The sequence below is a fragment of the Saccopteryx leptura genome, chromosome 11, assembly GCF_036850995.1.
Source record: "Saccopteryx leptura isolate mSacLep1 chromosome 11, mSacLep1_pri_phased_curated, whole genome shotgun sequence".
NCBI lineage: Eukaryota > Metazoa > Chordata > Mammalia > Chiroptera > Emballonuridae > Saccopteryx > Saccopteryx leptura.
The window spans coordinates 26,506,653-26,527,248 of record NC_089513.1 but is presented as its reverse complement, the minus strand read 5'-3'; the positions used below and the strand labels follow the sequence as shown (position 1 = coordinate 26,527,248).

Genomic DNA, 20,596 nt, shown 5'->3' with positions numbered 1-20,596 from the left:
ATGAACCTCTTAGTAGACTGCTATTTCACTTGCCTGTAAAACTGTTTCATAACAATATTTACATTTAGTAAATATATTTTGTCTTTTGATCAAAGCTGCTACGGAAAGAAAACTTGGATTTGAAGTTAACACCCTATAAAGTACTAGCCACTAGTACAAAACACGGTAAGTTTATTTTACACAGCGATTGCTTAATGACCAGTGAATATAGTTTTCCTTTTTTAACTGAAAATCGTTAAACATATTAGAAATTGAATTCATGTGTAGCATTGAAGACCAGTTGAGCTGGCCTGCTTGCCTCTCTCCTTCCCTCCCTCCCTCCCTTCCTTCGAAATCAGTAAACATCTTATTTGGGAAAAAAATTAAAATTTTTATAATGTGTTTCTTTGCATTCAAAACTGGATATAATTCACAGTAGTTTCTTGTATGGTGATCTGTGTCTTTTTTTTTTTTTTTTTTTTTTTTTTTTTTTTTTTTTTCATTTTTCTGAAGCTGGAAACGGAGAGACAGTCAGACAGACTCCCGCATGCGCCCGACCGGGATCCACCCGGCACACCCACCAGGGGCGGTGCTCTGCCCCCCAGGGGGCGATGCTCTGCCCATCCTGGGCGTCGCCATATTGCGACCAGAGCCACTCTAGCGCCTGAGGCAGAGGCCACAGAGCCATGCCCAGCGCCCGGGCCATCTTTGCTCCAATGGAGCCTTGGCTGCGGGAGGGGAAGAGAGAGACAGAGAGGAAAGCGCAGCGGAGGGGTGGAGAAGCAAATGGGCGCTTCTCCTATGTGCCCTGGCGTGATCTGTGTCTTGAATCATTATTTCAGTTACTGTGACCAGAGTGCCTTTGTTCTGTGCTCTGCTTATAAAAGCCACTAATTAAATAATCTCTGTACAGATCTGTAGTATCCACATGTGAAATTGAGGAACCTCTGGAAGTTTGGCGGAAGATTCCCTAGGAGGGCTAGCCTCGTGCCTGTGTGAATCTCGCCCAGTCTTGTGACTCGTAGAGCTCCTTCCCCTCCCGTGCCCCGGAGAACGAGTCTCTCAGGCTTCTGCCCTTCCCCTGGCCACTTCCACGTGCTTGGGATTGTAACTCCTCCTCTCATTTTCCTCTCAGAGTGAGCTTATTAAAATTGCAAATAAACTTTTTGACTCTTATGCTTAAATTGATTTACTAGCTTTCATTTGCTCTTGGGACAAAGACAAAAGCCTCGGCTTAGTTGTGGCCGGTGTGACATTCCTCCTGCCCTCATTTCTGAGGCCTCCCTTGCCACTCTCCCCCTTGCTTCCTGACCTTAGCCACACTGACCACCTTACATGTTCTCAAGTGCACTGGGGTCTTTCCAGCCTTAAGCTCTTCACACATGCTGTGTTCCTTGTCTTCAGCGTTTCTTCTCCACAGCTTTACCTATTAACTTTTATTATCCTTCAAAACGTGGCTCCAGCTGTCGGCTGCCCTCTGATCTCTATTGTAATTTAGGTCTCCCTACACTATTCTCTTCATAGTAACCTTTCATTTGTAGAATTTATACTGGCCTTGGCTGGCTGGCTTAGGTGTGTGGAAGTCTCAGGTTCAATTCTCAGGGCACACAGAGAAACTATAATCTACTTCTCCACCCCATCCCCTCTCCCTCTCTTTCTCTCTCTCTCTCCCTCTCTTTTGTTCCCTCCTTCAGCCATGGCTCAAATGAGCAAGTTGGCCCCAGGCACTGAGGATGGCTCCATGGCCTCACCTCAGGCACTAAAATAGCTTGGTTGCCTAGCAACAGAGCAGCAGTTCCAAATGGGCAGAGCATCACCCCAGTAGGGAGCTTGCTGGGTGGATCCTAGTTGGGATTCATGCAGGAGTTTGTCTCTCTGCCTCCCTGCCTCTCACTTAATTAAAAAAAAAATTATCCCAATAAAACTTGCAAGCTTGAGTAATCTATGAAGGCAGGTCAAGGCTCTGTGTTTTACCTGGCAAAGTTCTTGCTACGTAATAGAAAAACAATAAAAATCTTAAGTGAATTTATGAAGACTATTTCATATTTATGATATAGTAATGATGAGACATTGCATATTCTAAAGCAATATCCAGTCTCCTAATCTGCGTGCAAATAACTACGACACAAAGCTAACCAAAACCAGATCACTGTTGTTTATGGTCCTAAAATCGTTTAAAATCGTTTCTTTCATTCAGCTTTTATTTTTTTCATGTATTTGTTGTTTTATACTCCTGTTGTTCCTAGATTTTTCTCCTTTTTGTTCTGTGTACTCTCTCCTCCCCCTTCTTTTTGGTAGTCTAAAGGATTTATACTATCTTCCAGTAAACGGCAGAAGATGTGATATTAAACAAAAAAGCTAAAGAACATAGTTTTAGGGTTAGTTGATTGAGACATAGTTTCAGATTTCTTGAAGTGATTTAAATGTGGAATGGAATATTTTTAATTGATATTTTAAAAAACTACAGAATATGAAACATGAAATTTTTTGCCAGATTTAAGAAGCATGGCTTTCTTCAATCTTTGTATTCCTGTGTACAATAATAGAAATTGGCCTAGAGCAGTGGTCAGCAAACTGCAGCTCGCAAGCCACATGCCGCTCTTTGGCCCCTTGAGTGTGGCTCTTTCACAAACTACCACATGGAGAAGCTACCTTGATAAGGAATGTACCTACCTATATAGTTTAAGTTTAAAAAATTTGGCTCACAAAAGAAATTTCAATCGTTGTACTGTTGATATTTGGCTCTGTTGACTAATGAGTTTGCCGACCACTGGCCTAGAGAAACATACAGGTTAGATTAGCTTAATTTTTTGAAAGTTTTCAGCCCTGGCCAGTTGTTCAGTGGTGTAGAGCACCAACCAGGCATATGAAAATCCCAGGTTTGATTCCCAGACAGGGCACTCGGGAAAGGCAACCACCTGTTTCTCCACTCTTCTCCTTTTCTCTCTCTCTCCCCTCCCCTCTCTGTTTTCCTCCCTCAGCCATGGCTCGATTGGTTTGAGCACATTGGCCCCAGGCACTGAGGATGGCTCCATGGAGCCTCCATCTCAAGTGCTAAAAATAAGCTCAGTTGGGCAGCCTTGGCCCGGGATGAGGGTCACCGAGTGGATCTCAGTTAGGGTGCATGCGGAGTCGGTCTCTCTATCTCCCCATCTCTCATTTAAATTAAAAAAAAAATGAAAGTTTCCTTGTAGTTTTTATGAGATAAACACCAGTATAAACTTCGTGTTTGCAGAGCTTTTTAAGTTATTCAGGTATGTAGTGTGTACATTTGCAAAGGAAGGTTTTTCTTAGGAGAGCGTTTATTTTTATTGCTTAACCAGTACTACTTAATGAGTCAATGCCTGTATTTCTGTGTAGGCTTCATGCAGTTCATCCAGTCCGTTCCTGTTGCTGAAGTTCTTGATACAGAAGGAAGCATTCAGGTATAGTATCTATATATTTAAAGATTTATACAATTTATAAATAAATTCTTGCATTATAATTATTTAAAAATTTTGACGTAATTTTATCAAGCTTGTTAGTGATAATAGTGTTTTAGTAGCTATGCTTAAATGGCACAGTCTTCCTGTAACATCCTCAACAGACTGGTCCCAGGACCCCCAAGCATACCGAAACCTGTGGATGCTCAAGTCCCTTTAAAATGGCATAGTATTTGCATATTACCAATACGCATTGTCCCATATGCTTAAAGTCATCTCTAGATTATGTGTAATACCTAGTACTGTACAGTGCAATTAGTTATTTTACTGTGTTGTTTAGGGAATAATGACAAGGAAAAAAGTCTGCATATGTTTAATACAGTTGTAACCATGTATGCCTAACTCCATAGTACATATTTCCTTCATGAATATTTTTGGCCTGTGGCTAGTTGAATCCACACATGTGGAACCTGTGAATACCAAAGACTGACTGTAATTTAAAAATGAACAACTCATGTTCATTTTCAGGAGAATGACATTTTTTTTTTCTTTTGTATTTTTCTGAAGCTAGAAACAGGAGAGACAGTCAGTCAGACTCCCGCATGCGCCTGACCGGGATCCACCCGGCACGCCCACCAGGGGACGATGCTCTGCCCCTCCGGGGCGTCGCTCTGTTGCGACCAGAGCCACTCTAGCACCTGGGGCAGAGGCCAAGGAGCCATCCCCAGCGCCCAGGCCATCCTTGCTCCAATGGAGCCTCGCTGCGGGAGGGGAAGAGAGAGACAGAGAGGAAGGAGAGGGGGAGGGGTGGAGAGGCAGATGGGCGCTTCTCCTGTGTGCCCTGGCCGGGAATCGAACCCAGGACTTCTGCACGCCAGGCCGACGCTCTACCACTGAGCCAACCGGCCAGGGCTCAGGAGAATGATGACATTTAAGAAACCTCATGTTCACTTTCAGGAGAAAGTTGAACGAAGTGATACATCGAGTATGGAAATATAGCAGTAATTTTATTCTGTTTTCTTTAATGTTTTCGCTGGGTTATAGAAATAGCAGCATATATATGTTGTTATTATGTAGTTTTTTTGTTTATTTTTTTGTCTTAACAGTTTGTAAGCATAACAGTAGACTTATTCCTGAGGAATATGCTTCCTAAAGTCCACATTTTATACTTACTGACTACATTTTAGATCAGACACCTATGGTCATTATATAGTTTTGAAATGACAAATGTGTTTAAGGATTATTGAACTGTTAACATGCAGATAACATCTTTTCAGAACTTCTTTAGAAAATATGCACCAAGTGACAATGGGCCCTATGGGATCAGCGCTGAGGTGATGGACACTTATGTTAAAAGCTGTGGTAAGTTTTACAAACTATGACTTCCATTGATATGTTTAAATGAAGGAACGTAGGCTATTCTGAGATTGCCATATTCACACATATTAACAATATTTTAAGATATGGTCTGAGTTCCTTCAGGCCACTGTCACAAAATATCAGAGACAGGGTGTTTTATACACAACAGAAATTTATTTCTCACAGCTCTTGAGGCTGGAATTCCTAGCATGGGTCCCAGAATGGTCAGCCAAGGATCTTCTTTGGGCTGAAAACTTCTTGTGTCCTCATTTGCTGGAAGAGGCTAGCGTTTTCTGTGATCTGAACAAATTACATATCACCTGTAGATGTGACTCAGTGACAGATCACTCCCAAGACAGGTAGCTGATACTGCTTCCCAGCCCGGCCTGTCGTTGAGCCACCTGTGCAGGCCTTTCTGAGGCTGGGGCTTCCCAGAGCCGGCCTCCTGGAGGAGGTGTTCCCAGAGACCGGAAGTGGAAAGTGTTGGGTTCTGAGGGCTGGATGGCAGGCTGGCACTTCCTCCCTTCTGTCATATTCTGTGGCTTAAGCTGTCTGTCACAGAGCCTGCCAGGATTCAAGGGGAAGGAATGTAGTTCCCACCTTGAATGAAAAGAGTGTGAAAAAATGTGTGGCCATCTTTATTCGCCACACTTTGTTTTCAGTATGTTCCTAAATGAGATATTTTTCATGCCTCCACAGAATTTTCTTCTTTTTACTTGACTTTCAGGTATTACTGTACATTTTTTTTACATTGTAACCCTGTTTAACAAAGGAATGTTTACTTTTTCTATATGAAAACTATACACACATATACAACCTATAAATATTGACCAAAATTTGAAAACACTGCCCCTTGGTAAAATTATCAGAACAATGTCTTATAGATATTGAGGCAGATGAGGCTGGGAATGTAGTCTCTTACCTAGGCACGGACTTGCCCCATACATCTAGTTTTGTTTTGTTTTGTTCTAAGGAAGAACCATAATTAGAATATTGTGTAGCAAACTATGAGTCCCTGTCATACTACAGACTATCTTTTGAGAATCACTGATTTGTTTACAATTTACTATAACTGATTTGTTACAATTAAGTAAATATTGTTAGATTAGTGACATGATTAGAAGCATCTTTTGAGTGATTACATGTGATCTTTTATTCATTCTCTAGATACTGATATATTTTGAAATAGACAACATGTAATTTTATCTATAATTAGAATATGGTTATTTATTCTAAACAAATAAACTTTAGCCTAAATATCTTGTTGAGTGTTGCACCTATTGAAAGTTAGTGCAAAAATGACATGAGCTTGGTGTGCAGAGTCAAACTGAAATTCAAATTGCAGCCCATTGACCTTGATCCAGTTCCCCTTGGAGCCTGAGCTTTTGCATTTGGAGGATGAGCTAACGGTGAAAGTGATGTGCCTCCCCTTCACTAAACTGTAATTAAAGATTAACACCATGATTACATCATTGATTAAGTCACTTTTAGACTTCTGAAATGACCTTCAGAACCTGAGTTAAATGAACCTTAATGTTTATTGAATTCAGACAAGAGTAATTGGTCATTAACAGATATAGTCCAATCGTTTTTGTACATATTGGCTAAAATAAACATTTTTTGTAAATTCCAATATAGTCATATGTATTTTTTGTAAGTTGTGTGTGTTGTCACTAATGGAAGAATCAGAGGGAAAAATATGCTTCAGATTTTTGTGAGCATTTTCAACACACGCCAAGTTCCCAGACTCTGGAAGAGAAAGATAAAAGAGAATGAAGCTGGAGCTAGTGCCTTCCCCAGCCCTGGTCATTTACGTTTCCTTAATAACTGTAGAACATTATGGTTTGAACTTCGTAAATGTTTTTACCACTTAAGTGAATTCAATTTTTTTGTATCTGCTGGCAATTCAAGATTATTTCTCTAAAGGTGTTTCTTTTTTTCCCCAGTGTTTGCTTTTGTTACCTTTTAGACAGCAAGGTTGTGGGACGAGTGACATCATTATGTGCATTTCTGTACACATTTCTTTCTCACTGTCATGTTTAACACATGTTCCATTTGAAACGAGAAATGGTAGGCCTGAAAGCTGATTTCACTTTTGATACAAGTGGCTTGTATAATTTGACAAAATTATACACTATTTTTTTTCCTGTTGCAAATGGTCATTTCTTTTGAGTTTTAAATAATAAACTATTCATAGTATCAAAGCTTATAAATTTAATTTGAGAATTTAGGTGAGATATCAAAAACAGTAGTAAGCAAATTAAAATTGAAGTAGCACAAATTGCTTTTGTCTTCAGTTTTCCGTACAACCCGGTTTGCATGTTTTTCACTTTTTCCTTAACTATTATTGCAGCTGGATATTGTGTGATTACATACATACTTGGAGTTGGAGACAGGCATTTGGATAACCTTTTGCTGACAAAAACAGGTAACATGTAATTGTTACTAGTAGATAGATATGCATTTTATATGCTAGTGATTTTCTACTGAGTTACATATAATATGCATAAGTGAAGGTAAATCATAGACTCTTAAAAGTATCTTTAGGTCCTGACCAGTTTGCTCAGTGGATAGAGTGTTGGCCCAGCATATGGACGTCACAGGCACATTCCCAGTCAGGGCACGCAAGAGAAGCGACCATCAACTTCTCCCCCCTCCTTGTCCCCCTTATCTCCCTCTTCCCCTCCCACAGACAGTGGCTTGATTTGTTCAAGCATTGGCCCCAGGGGAAGAGGATAGCTTGGTTGGTCCTAGTGTATCAGCTTCAGGCACTTAAAATCAAGCATCAGCCCAGATGGGCATTGCTGGGATCCTAGTCAGGGTGCATGTGGGTCTGTCTCACTAACACTCCTCCTTCTCCTCCTCACAAAAAGTCTGTTTATTTTTTTAATTTTTTTTTTTTTATTCATTTTAGAGAAGAGAGAGAGAGAAAGAGAGAGAGAGAAGGGGGAAGGAGCAGGAAGCATCAACTTCCATATGTTCAAGCCCAGGGTTTTGAACCGGCGACTTCAGTGTTCCAGGTCAACGCTTGATCCACTGCGCCAACACAGGCCAGGCAGAAAAAGTCTGTTTAAGTGGTGCTTTTGAAGGACATCTAAGGGAAGCTCCCTGCCCTTATAACAATCACGTCAGTAGTAATACTTGATGCTCATGTAGCCCTGGCTGCTTCTTTTGTTTTTTTCTATGACAGAGACAGAGAGCGACAGAGAGAGGGACAGATAGGGACAGACAGGAAGGGAGAGAGATGAGAAGCATCAATTCTTCGTTGCGGTACCTTAGTCGTTCATTGATTGCTTTCTCATATGTGCCTTGACCGGGTAGCTAAAGCAGGCCGAGTGACCCCTTGCTCAAGCCAGCAACCTTGGGCTCAAGCTGGTGAGCTTGACTCAAACCAGATGAGCCCGCACTCAAGCTGGCGACCTTGGGGTTTTAAACCTGAGTCATCTTCTGCGTCCCAGTCCAACGCTCTATCCACTCCGCCACCACCTGGTCAGACTGCAGCCCTATCTTCTTAAAATGCCTCCTTTGGTGGACAGACCATCTTGTATGTAAGCAGTCTAATCTCTTTCTGTACAACTCTAATTAGAATGTTAGATTGTTCTGTTTCTTATTAAACCCTCATCCAACTTAACTCACTTTAATCTCTCTTCAATTCTTTGTTTTTTTTCTAATGTAATAATTATCCCCCCCCCCCCTTCTTCCTGGTAACTCTTTGGCCCCATGGCTTTAAACATCATCTCTAGAAACAAATTCCAAATTTATAGCTCTCTACCTCAATCCATTGTATTAGCTTCCAGCTGAAACTACAAGTATTTACTTGAACTCCTAATTATATGGCTACTTGTAAAAGTTGTCCCCTCTGTCTACTACCTCCCTGAAACCTGGTCTTCACCTTGTTTTCCCATCTCAGTAAGTAGCCTTATCCACCCAGTTGTTTAAGCACCGAACTTAAGAGATGTTTTTATACTACTCTTGTCCTCATCTCACAAATTTAACCCATCGGCAAATCATGTCTATTCCTCACCTACAACACAGATTAGGGAGTTACACGCTCTCTTCATTTCTACTGCTTTGACCCTTTTTGAAACCAACATCTTTTGCCCAAACTATCTGAATGAAAAAAACCTGACTCTTCACTATGGCTTCTGTGTGGCTTGCCCACACTGACCAGTCTGCATGTTTAAATGTCACTGGCCCTGCCATAGGCCAGTGCCTTTGTTTCCTCTTTCTGGAAAGCTCCTTTCAGATCTTTGCAAGTCTGACTTTGGTTATTAAGTCTAAGTTCTAATGGCAATTTCTTAAGAGAAGCCTCTTCTAATTCTCTGATCTGAAAAAGCATGTACCTGCCACCCCACACTTCCCTATTGCTTTCTATTGATTATTCGGTTTGTTTTCTTTATACTACTTACTCATCACTAGCCAAAGTTTCTTTTGTATGTAACTCAATAAATATTTATTCAGCATCTACTATGTGCCAGTTATAGTTGTAAGTGCTGGGGATACCGCTGGAGATACCCAAGAGATGGAGCAGACAGAAACCCTGATCCTAAAGGAACTTGCTGATTTCTTACCATCATCTGCTCCCATTCAAGGTGCAGGTTTCTTTTTTTTTTATTATAAACTTTTATTAATTTTAATGGGGTGACATCAATAAATCAGGGTATATATGTTCAAAGAAAACATGTCCAGGTTATCTTGTCAATCAATTATGTTGCATACCTATCACCCAAAGTCAGATTGTCCTCCGTCACCTTCTATCTAGTTTTCTTTGTACCCCTCCCCCTCCCCTTTCCGCCCCCCCCCCCCAACCACCACACTCTTGTCAATGTCTCTTAGTCTCATTTTTTTGTCCCACCTACGTATGGAATAATGCAGTTCTTGGTTTTTTCAGATTTACTTATTTCACTCTGTATTATGTTATCAATATCCCACCATTTTGTTGTAAATGATCCGATGTCATCATTTCTTATGGCTAAGTAGTATCCCATAGTGTATATGTGCCACATCTTCTTTATCCAGTCATCTTTTGAAGGGCTTTTTGGTTGTTTCCATGTCTTGGCCACTGTGAACAATGCTGCAATGAACACAGGGCTGCATTTGTCTTTACGTATCAATGTTTCTGAGTTTTTGGGGTATATACCCAGTAGAGGGATTTCTGGGTCATAAGGTAGTTCTATTTTCACTTTTTTGAGGAACCACCGTACTTTCTTCCATAATGGTTGTACTACTTTACATTCCCACCAACAGTGGATGAGGGTTCCTTTTTCTCCGCAGCCTCTCCAACATTTGCTATTACCAGACTTGTTAATAATAGCTAATCTAACGGGTGTGAGGTGGTATCTCATTGCAGTTTTGATTTGCATTTCTCTAATAACTAATGAAGATGAGCATCTTTTCATATATCTGTTGGCCATTTGTATTTCTTCCTGGGAGAAGTGTCTGTTCATGTCCTCTTCCCATTTTTTATTGGATTGTTTGTTTGTTTGTTTGTTGTTGAGTTTTATGAGTTCTTTGTATATTTTGGATATTAGGCCCTTATCTGAGCTGTTGTTTGAAAATATCATTTCCCGTTTAGTTGGCTGTCTGTTTATTTTGTCAGTTTCTCTTGCTGAGCAAAGACTTCTTAGTCTGATATAGTCCCATTCATTTATTTTTGCCTTCACTTTCCTTGCCTTTGGAGTCAAATTCATAAAATACTCTTTAAAACCCAGGTCCATGAGTTTAGAACCTATGTCTTCTTCTATGTACTTTATTGTTTCAGATCTTATATTTAGGTCTTTGATCCATTTTGAATTAATTTTAGTACAAGGGGACAAACTAGTCCAGTTTTATTCTTTTGCATGTAGCTTTCCAGTTTTCCCAGCACCATTTGTTAAAGAGGCTTTCTTTTCTCCACTGTGTGTTTTTGGCCCCTTTATCAAAAATTATTTGACCATATTTATGTGGTTTTATTTCTGGACTTTCTATTCTGTTCCATTGGTCTGAGTGTCTATTTTTCGGCCAATACCATGCTGTTTTGATTGTCGTAGCTCTATAATATAGTTTGAAATCAGGTATTGTAATGCCCCCAGCTTCATTCTTTTTCTTTAGGATTGCTTTGGCTATTCTGGGTTTTTTATAGTTTCATATAAATCTGATGATTTTTTGTTCCATTTTTTTAAAAAATGTCATTGGAGTTTTGATGGGAATTGCATTAAATTTGTGTATTGCTTCGGGTAATATAGCCATCTTGATTATATTTATTCTTCCTATCCAAGAACAAGGAATATTCTTCCATCTCATTGTATCTTTTTCGATTTCCCTTAACAATGCTTTGTAGTTTTCTTTATATAAGTCCTGTGCATTCTTTGTTATGTTTATTCCTAGATATTTTATTTTCTTTGTTGCAATCGTGAAGGGGATTATTTTTTTGAGTTCATTCTCAAATGTTTCATTGTTGGCATATAGAAAGGCTATGGACTTTTGTATGTTAATTTTGTATCCTGCAACCTTACTGGATTGGCTTATTGTTTCTAGTAGTCTTTTTGTAGATTCTTTGGGGTTTTCGATGTATAGGATCATAACATCTGCAAAAAGTGATACTTTTACTTCTTCTTTTCCGATATGGATGCCTTGTATTTCTTTGTCTTGTCTGATTGCTCTGGCTAGAACCTCTAGGACCACATTAAATAAGAATGGAGAGAGTGGACACCCTGTCTTGTTCCTGATTTATGGGGGAAAGCCTTCAGTTTTGTGCCATTTTATATGATGTTAGCTGATGGTTTATCATATATGGCCTTTATCATGTTGAGATATTTTCCTTCTATACCCATTTTGTTGAGAGTCTTAAACATAAAATTGTGTTGTATTTTATCAAATGCCTTTTCTGCATCTATTGATAAGATCATGTAGTTTTTGTTCTTTGTTTTGTTGATATGGTGTATTACGTTAACCGTTTTACGAATGTTGAACCATTCTTGAAATTCTGGGATGAATCCCACTTGATCGTGATGTATTATTTTGTAATTATGTAGTTGTATTCGATTTGCTAGTATTTTGTTTAGTATTTTAGCATCTGTATTCATTAGAGATATTGGTCTGTAGTTTTATTTTTTTGTGCTGTCCTTGCCTGGTTTCGATATGAGGGTTATGTTGGCCTCATAAAATGTGTTTGGAAGTATTGCTTCTTCTTCAATTTTTTGGAAGACTTTGAGTAGAATAGGAACCAAGTCTTCTTTGAATGTTTTATAGACTTCACTAGTATAACTGTCTGTACCTGGACTTTTATTTTTGGGAGGTTTTTAATAGTTTTTTCTATTTCTTCCCTACTAATTGGTCTGTTTAGGCTTTCTGCTTTTTCATGACTCATTCTAGGAAGGTTGTGTTGTTCTAGGAATTTATCCATTTCTTCTAGGTTGTTGAATTTAGTGGCATAAAGTTTTTCATAGCATTCTACAATAATTCTTTGTATATCTGTGATATCCATGGTGATTTCTCCTCTTTCATTTTGGATTTTGTTTATATAAGTCTTTTCTCTTTTTTCCTTGGTAAGTCTTGCCAAGGGTTTGTCATTTTTGTTAATCTTTTCAAAGAGCCAGCTCCTTGTTCTATTAATATTTTCTATAGTTTTTCTGTTCTCTATTTCATTTATTTCTGATCTGATTTTTGTTATCTCCTTTCTTCGGCTGGTTTTGGGTTGTCTTTGTTCTTCTTTTTCTAGTTCCTTAAGGTTAAGTTAAGTGGTTCACTTGGGCTTTCTCTTGTTTGTTCATAAAGGCCTGAAGTGATATGAACTTCCCTCTTATCACTGCTTTTGCTGCATCCCATAGATTCTGATATGTTGTATTGTCATTTTCATTTGTCAGTATATATCTTTTGATCTCTGCACTTATTTCTTCTTTGACCCATTCATTTTTTAAAAGTATGTTGTTTAGTTTCCACATTTTTGTGGGGTTTTTTCTTCTTTTTTGCAATTGAATTCTAGTTTCAAGGCTTTATGATCAGAAAATATTCTTGGTACAACTTCGATTTTTCTGAATTTGCTGATGTTATTTTTATATGTTATGTGGCCCAACATATGGTCAATTCTTGAGAATGATTCATGTACACTGGAGAAAAATGTATACTCTGTCACTTTGAGGTGAAATGTCCTGTAGATGTCTATCATATCCAGGTGCTCTAGTGTTTTGTTTAAGACCAATATATCTTTATTGATTCTCTGTTTGGATGACCGATCTAGAGCCGTCAGCAGTGTATTGAGGTCTCCAAGTATGATTGTATTTTTGTCAGTTTTTGTTTTAAGGTCAATAAGTAGCTGTCTTATATATTTTGGTGCTCCTTGGTTTGGTGCGTATATATTAAGAATTTTTATGTCTTCTTGATTCAGCATCCCCTTCATCATTATGAAATGACCATTTTTGTCTTTGAGTACTTTTGCTGTCTTGTAGTCAGCATTATCAGATATGAGTATTGCTATGCCTGCTTTTTTTGGAAGTTATTTGCTTGGAGTATTGTTTTCCAGCCTTTCACTTTGAATTTGTTTTTATCCTTGTTGCTTAGATGAGTTTCTTGTAGGCAGCATACAGTTGGATTATCTGTTTTAATCCATTCTGCTACTCTGTGCCTTTTTATTGGTTAGTTTAATCCGTTTACACTTAATGTAATTATTGACACTTGTGGGTTCCCTATTGCCCCATTTTATACATTGCTTTCTGTTTGTTTTGTATCTTGTTTGATTCTTCTCTTTTGTTTTTCTATCCTTTGTTTTAGTTTGGTTGTATTCCATACTTCTTTCCTCTGTTGCTATCTTTTTTAAATCATGCGCTTCTGTGGTGGTTTTTTCAAGGGTGGTTACCATTAAGTAATGAAAAGGGTTCCTACCAAGGTGCAGGTTTCATGAGAGCAAAGATCTTGTTCATCCAGCTTGGCACCACCCCAGAGCCTTGAACAATACCTAGTTGAAGTGTTCATTAACTGCTCTTCTGTGTAGCCTTTTCTTCCCTAGGCCAAATAGTCAAAAGTTTTCCATCTTTTTCTCAGACAATAGATTTTAAATTATTTTTTAAATTGGTACCTCAGGTGAGGATATACTTTTTTTGATTAGCATTTCTCCAAATTGTGAGACTAAAAGTACATAATGCACAGTAAATCATTTAATTATTAATGGGAAACCCTGTTAATTCACATAATCTGGAATTTCACCTCTTCAATTTTAAATGACTAATGTAAAAGTCCCCATGGTATAATTTTCTGTGGTAACCATGCCTGTGCCAAAATGTAGGAATGGAGTCCGATTGTCCGGGAGGTCTTACCTCATTGGTTGTTTTAGCAAAGGCTCTTTATAAAATGTTACGGTGTATTTGGAGAGAATTGTAATTTTGTAGTTTTCCTGTGGTGTTTTCTTAGCATTCTTTTTGGTTGAATCTTTTAACTGCGTATATCAAGCCACCAAAGTGATTTCATGTTTTTCTATGATTTAATCATCTTATAGCCACAATGGACTCTTTAATGTATGAAGTAGCCTACATCTATGATGGTACACACAGAGATCCTGTTTTGTTTTGTTTTGAAATGGATAAATACAGCCTGACCTGTGGTGGTGCAGTGGATAAAGCGTCGACCTGGAAATGCTGAGGTCGCCGGTTCAAAACCCTGGACTTGCCTGGTCAAGGCATATATGGGAGTTGATGCTTCCAGCTCCTCCCCCCCTTCTCTCTCTCTCTCTCTCTCTCTGTCTCTCCCTCTCCTCTCTAAAATGAATAAATAAAAATAAAAAATAAATTAAAAAAAAAAAAGAAATGGATAAATACAGAGAGTCCTTGTGTTACTACAGTCTTGATATACAAAATTTATTGGAAGTTTAAAATGCTCACTCCCAATAAAAACATAAAACAATTGAGACGTGAATGTTTCAGCTTATGCTATTAGCTCGTGCTTAGGAACTATGTGGACGAACCAGTTTGGTTGCAGACAGTGGAAAAATATGTGGTAATGCAGCACTTGAGTGAGGGAGTTGCGTCCCCCAGTAGGCTTATCCACGCCATTTTGGACTGTTAAAAGTGGAAGTGTTCTGTTTGTGTTAGGCTAGGGTGTGTTTCAGCTTACACCAAAATCCAGGTTACTTTACTGTGTAGCTATGTCATTACCTGAGTATCCCCTGTATTAGACTTTTTCTGTTTTACTTGTGTGAACTGCTCTGTCGTGTGTGGAGGGGAGGGGCGATATTTTAAGAGTACGATTCCGAAAAAAGAGTCTACTGCATCTACTTTTTTTGGCCTAGATCATAATTAACTTATTTTATGGAAATTGAATTACAAAATTTCGGAAACAGAAGCTTTTAACTTTTTGTTACCAGTTTTCCACTAGAGGGTGCTTCAAATCAGCTATTAAAAACTAAACTTCCCTTAAAATGGGCTAGGTAAGAGGCACATTCTCTTTTTTAAAAGCGTCACTTGAGTTATTTTTTCTGACTGCGTTTTAATTGTTTTATCCAGATGTATCATGCAGGTAGTATTTTCAGTCTTCTTCACTTGGGTAAATGTTTTCAATTTCAGATTTGATTTGAGTGAAGTTAGGTACATAAGGGAAGTCTGATTATGTTAAGATAAATGGAAGTATAATGCTTTCGTCAACTTTTAATCCTTTGAGTAGTGAGTTTTTTTCATGCTCGCCAAAACCCAGGAGTGAGTTGTTTTTTTTCAAAAAATGAAATTAGTTCCAGTTACAGAATTATTAACTTAAAATAATGTTTGTTTGATAACCAATTTATGGAAACAAGAAGAACATACTTTTGCCTTTTTTTAATGTTGCCTTACACATTTTTAAAAGAAATTGATTATACTCTGGATGGTCAGGAGGCACGAGGACGTACATGAATGTTCATACTACTCAAAGGGTTAAACATGTATAATGATTCCAGATTATTTGTGTCATTAGTCATCTTTTACTAACAGTCTATATATTCTAAAGCAGTTTCAAGTTATATGATATTAATTATATAAGTAGACTTTGTATAGTTTAGACAACTACTAGATATACAAAGTGCATTTTAAATGTTCGTGCAGGAAATGGCATTCTAGTGCTTGTAGTTAAAATTACCTTGAATATCATGAAGCATCTACCATGGTATAATTTCGGTCCATTATACCTTCAGTACAGACTGTAACATATTAAACATTTAGGACTTTAGATTTTCTTATGTAACTATACTGTCTCTAGGTGTTTATGGAGCATTTTTTTAATGAAAAATAAGATTTCTCCCATTATTCAAAATATAATACCTTTTGTCTTCTGTTCTCGTTTGCTGGTTTGGGCAGGTTTAAAAGCTGTGACCCTGCTTTGGTTTGGAATCGTTATCAGAGTTCCACTGATTCATCTACATCTACTGTTATGAGAGGTGCAGTAGAGAGAAAGGAGAGCCCAGGTTTCATTTCACTGGGCTCTTGCGAGTAATTCTCCCAGTAAATTGTTCTACCCTGTAAATAGAGGTGAGAACAGAAAAGGGTCAGACTGAGTAAGCAGTTCAGGAGTGTGTGGAGGAAAATGCTTCACTACATATAGAGAATTTTTAAATCTACAGATTGGTAATTTGAAAAAATATAAAATACAGTCTCAATTACAGATTTCCAAGAAGCCTATGCTTTTTATTTGATTTTTGATACTTTTAGCTTTGTGTACGTTTCTCCAGCTTGTGCAGCAGAGGGCGCTGTGTACCCACCAAAAATGTAAAGCTTCCTATATCTGCGTCAGTTCAGTGTGTTGTCCTGTGGTCAATTATAACATCGTTTTATTGAAGCAGATTCAGAGTGAATTATGTTTCACTTATTAATGCATTAATATAGCATTATCTGAGCAAGAAATTTTAAAATTTAAGCTGTGTATGGAATTGAAAAAAATGTGAATTTTTTTCCTCAGAGTTGCTGTCCTCTGAGGAAGCCGTAAGCTTATTTGGAATAATCATTTGTGGCAGGACTCTAATGAAACATGATTTGGGTTTATACCAACTCTTTGGGGAAATTTTTATTTTTATTTTTGAGCATTTTAGGGGAAGCATAAAGAACCAGCATAACTGAAAAGTTTGTTCATTGTTTATGGTATACAGATTTTATGATAGAATTAACATATCAAATTCATCTGTAAGTAACTGAAAACAAACTTTCCTTTTCAGTACAAGGAAAGTTAGTTGTAGTTCTTAAGGGTGGCCCTTCTAACCTGGATGTACATTTCTGTAGTGAGAGGAGTGTTGCCCTTTTTTGTTTGTCTTGACACGAGTAATGCCCGTTGATCCTCTCTTGGAAAGCTCAAAGTAAAGAAAAAATAGTCATTCTTACTGTTTTATAATTTAAAAGCTTTTTTGCATATGTGTATGATGGAGACAGAAAGGGACAGACAGGGACAGACAAACAGGAAAGGAGAGAGATGAGAAGCATCAATTCTTCGTTGTGGCCCCTTAGTTCATTGATTGCTTTCTCATAAGTGGGATGAGCCTGCACCCAAGCCAGCAACCTTGGGGTTTCCATCCTGGGTCCTTATATCCTAGCCTATTGCTCTATTCACTGCGCCACTGCCTGGTCAGGCTAATTTTAAAACTTTTTAAAAATATATTTTCTATCCTGATTGTCTTAATTGTTCTTTAATTTTGTGTGAAATTGATTCGCTTCCTTTTTTAAATTTTCGGAACAGTCTTACGTTGCATTAGTTAATATGTCAGGCTCAAAGTCAAATTCTTTGGGTTTAAGTTGCCCCTCCACCACTGGGTGACTTTGAGTAAGTTATCTGAGACATCTGTGACTTAGCTTTTCTTCTGAATGTGTCAATATACTGCTCACAAAAAATAGGGGATATTTCAAAGTGAATGTGAAGCTATAAAATATCCCCTAATTTTCGTGAGCAGTGTAATAAGAGAACGTCTCCTGGTGGTGTGAGGGTTGAATTAGATACATAATAGACTTCTCTGGTAGTGAGCACATAGTGAACAAGTCTCAAAGGCTAGCTAGCTCTCCTGACTTTGTTTCCTTGTTTTTCCAGCAGGAAGTAAGAATGCTTTCCATTTTTTACTTTTGTAGCTGATATTTGGAGTCATAATTTTAGAGATATGAAAATAATTTATTTCACAAATTTCTTTTTCCCCACTCCAAAATTGAAACATTTTTATGATACCACCTTCTAAATTCTCTTGAGTGGCTCTTTATTTTAGTAGTATAGGAAGGTTTATAAAAGTGAAGCAGTCAATTTGATTATTGATTTAATGTTATTCTTCCTGTATTTTAGGGTAAAACTTGATATTTTTAAAATGTACTATATTTGTTTTATTTTTTCCTCAAGGCATAATAGAGTTGCTTACAATGTTCAGAATCTCACATGGAAAGAACTACTCACCGTTCAAATGGTGGTGCCTCCTCAGCTATTGCATTTAAGTTATCCAGTTTAGTAGATTAAATATGCTACAGAATCTAAGACTACAGCTTATTTTCCTAATGTGATTTTTTTATTTTCTGGGAAACGAGAGAAAGAGATATAAAAACTTTTATGTATTCAATAAGTACCCAGTAAGTGCTTTTAGAATGAATAAATAAACTAGTTTTGTTGTTGTTGTTGTTTTGTCTTTTATCCAATCTTAGGGATATCAGGAAAAATCTGTTTTTATTTAAATTTTTATTATTATACACTATGGACATACTGTTGTCTACCTATTTGATTGTTTTTTCTCAGTTAATGTATGCAAAATGTACACAAAATAGAGCCTGGCACATAAGACATTCCCTTTTTATTTATAAATACACTGCTCACAAAAATTAGGAGATATTTTATAGCTTCATATTCATTTTAAAATATTTCCTAATTTTTGTGAGCAGGATACTTTTTTAGTTTACTGATGATTACTTTAAATGTTTAAATAATAAGAAAGACTTGTTTAAATAATAAAACATGAATAGTTTTCTTTGTAAACATCATTTAGAATCTGATCTTATGCAAGTTTTTGAATATTTAGTATCACAGAGTCTCCTCTATACTTGGCGGGGGGAGTGTAATGATCATGAAGGGTGTCTCCCCAGGTCAACCCGTTGCACTCCGGGTGGCTGACCCCTGCGTTTTACCCAAATGTGGGGAAACTCAGTTGCGTAATTTGTGGTAGTGGGGGGGACTGCCGGAGCACTTTACCCTTATTTTTAAAAAAGTCTTGATGTTTACTGAAACCTTAATGGTTGTTGTAAGTGTGCTTTGTTTGAAAAAGTTTGTTTTAGAAGAACATTGCTTCTCTTAAGTAAAAAATGATAAGGTGGTATGCTCTGTGTCTATGGAGATGGATATTGCTTCATGGATAAAGTAGCTTAGGCTGGGCGATGAGGAAGGGGTTGGTTACATATGCGATGCAAATGGAGAGAAGCACCCGTTCTAGTAAAAGCTTAAGAGGCTAAAATAAAATGCCTTTGCAGCTGGTGTGTCCCTAGGCTGGTTGGATTGAGGTCAGATTGTGGAGGGAAGTCATTTCTACCTCTGTTCGGATCACCTTTTATATGGCAAAGCCAAATTCAGTCATTGAAGTAAAACTGTAGATTCAGATATTAAGTTTTTTTATATAAGTTTTCTTATCAGGTGATGAATTTCTTAATGCTGGTTAAACACTGTTTTGCTTTGCAATGAATAATTTTGGGGAAGGGTGTTAAGTTTTAATTTACTTTAAAGCATTCAAATTCCACCATACACTGGCAGCTGTAAATCAGATTATTAAAAAGTTAGTGGAGTTTCATAGTGACCCCTTGAATAAAAAAATGTGTGGGATTTTAATGTAACGGAGTTGAACAGTGTGGAAAAACTGTAAACGTTAGTGTTGAATATGAGTTGTATGTAGTTCATTTAGGTGATTCATCTTGCCACTGTCCCCTCTACAGTGACCTAACTGAAGTTGAGAGTGTCTTTGTCGGTAGTAAGTAGAAGGCCTTCATTTTCAGCCTGATGTGATTTCATGTCATTATTACCTGGAGAGGGAGTTAACATACAGACAGTTGGTCTCCAGGCTCAGTCTCAGAGGTTCTGACTGAGTAGGTGTGGTAGGATCTGAGAATTTGTTACACTGCCCATAATTATTTGAAAAGGGTATTAAAATTCTCCATTTTAAAAATCTGTATCTCTGTAGAGGGGTGGGCTCTCTTCTTTTCCTTCAGTCCAAACAACATATCCTAATTGACTGAGAGGAGAAATAATAGGAGAACCCACCTGTTTGCTATTAACCCAGACATTAAAGCGATTAGCAAAATGTATGGCAATAACACTCTTTTCGCTAAATTATTATTTTTATTTTAGAAAACAGTTTTTTTATAAATTTTTTTTAATTTTTTATTCATTTTAGAGAGGAGAGGGAGAGAGAGAGAGAGGAGAGACAGAGAGAGAGAGAGAGAGGAGAGACAGAGAGAGAGAGAAGGGGTGGATGAGCTGGAAGCATCGACTCCCATATGTGCCTTGACCAGGCAAGCCCAGGGCTTCGAACCGGCGACCTCAGCATTTCCAGGTCAACGCTTTATCCACTGCGCCACCACAGCTCAGGCCAGAAAACAGTTATTTATAAAAAAGTTATGTTAAAATGTTATTGACTTATTATTTTTAAGTTAATTAATATTTTTAAAAGATCATGAGACCAAAACATTTAAAATTGTTGAATCAGGCCCTGGCCAGTTGGCTGAGCAGTAGTGTTGACCTGGCATGTGAAAGTCCTGGGTTTGATTCCTGGCCAGGGCACACAGTAGAACTGAACATCTGCTTCTCCACCGTTCCCCCTCTCCTTTCTCTCTATCTCTCTTTTCCTCTCCCACAGCCAAGGCTCCATTGGAGCAAAGTTGGCCCGGGCACTGAGGACGGCT

At 37.9% G+C, this 20,596-nt stretch overlaps 1 protein-coding gene and 1 non-coding gene across 3 annotated transcripts in view; both read left to right on the top strand.

Moving 5' to 3' along the window:
• PIK3C3 (phosphatidylinositol 3-kinase catalytic subunit type 3) overlaps window positions 1–20,596 on the top strand; it is a 122,120-nt gene that overhangs the window by 77,307 nt on the left and 24,217 nt on the right. The window contains exons 18-22 of one of the 2 annotated variants that reach the window (XM_066352888.1): window positions 96–165; window positions 3,340–3,404; window positions 4,679–4,763; window positions 7,114–7,188; window positions 18,063–18,230. In XM_066352888.1, the coding sequence (XP_066208985.1) occupies window positions 96–165; window positions 3,340–3,404; window positions 4,679–4,763; window positions 7,114–7,188; window positions 18,063–18,154 (387 nt within the window). In that variant the 3' untranslated portion in view covers window positions 18,155–18,230. Of the gene's footprint in view, window positions 1–95; window positions 166–3,339; window positions 3,405–4,678; window positions 4,764–7,113; window positions 7,189–18,062; window positions 18,231–20,596 lie in introns of those variants that run through there. The other variant, XM_066352887.1, reaches the window with a different exon arrangement.
• Window positions 18,748–18,904, top strand: LOC136383684 (U1 spliceosomal RNA). The gene has a single exon (XR_010747492.1). It is a non-coding gene; the product is annotated as a U1 spliceosomal RNA (small nuclear RNA).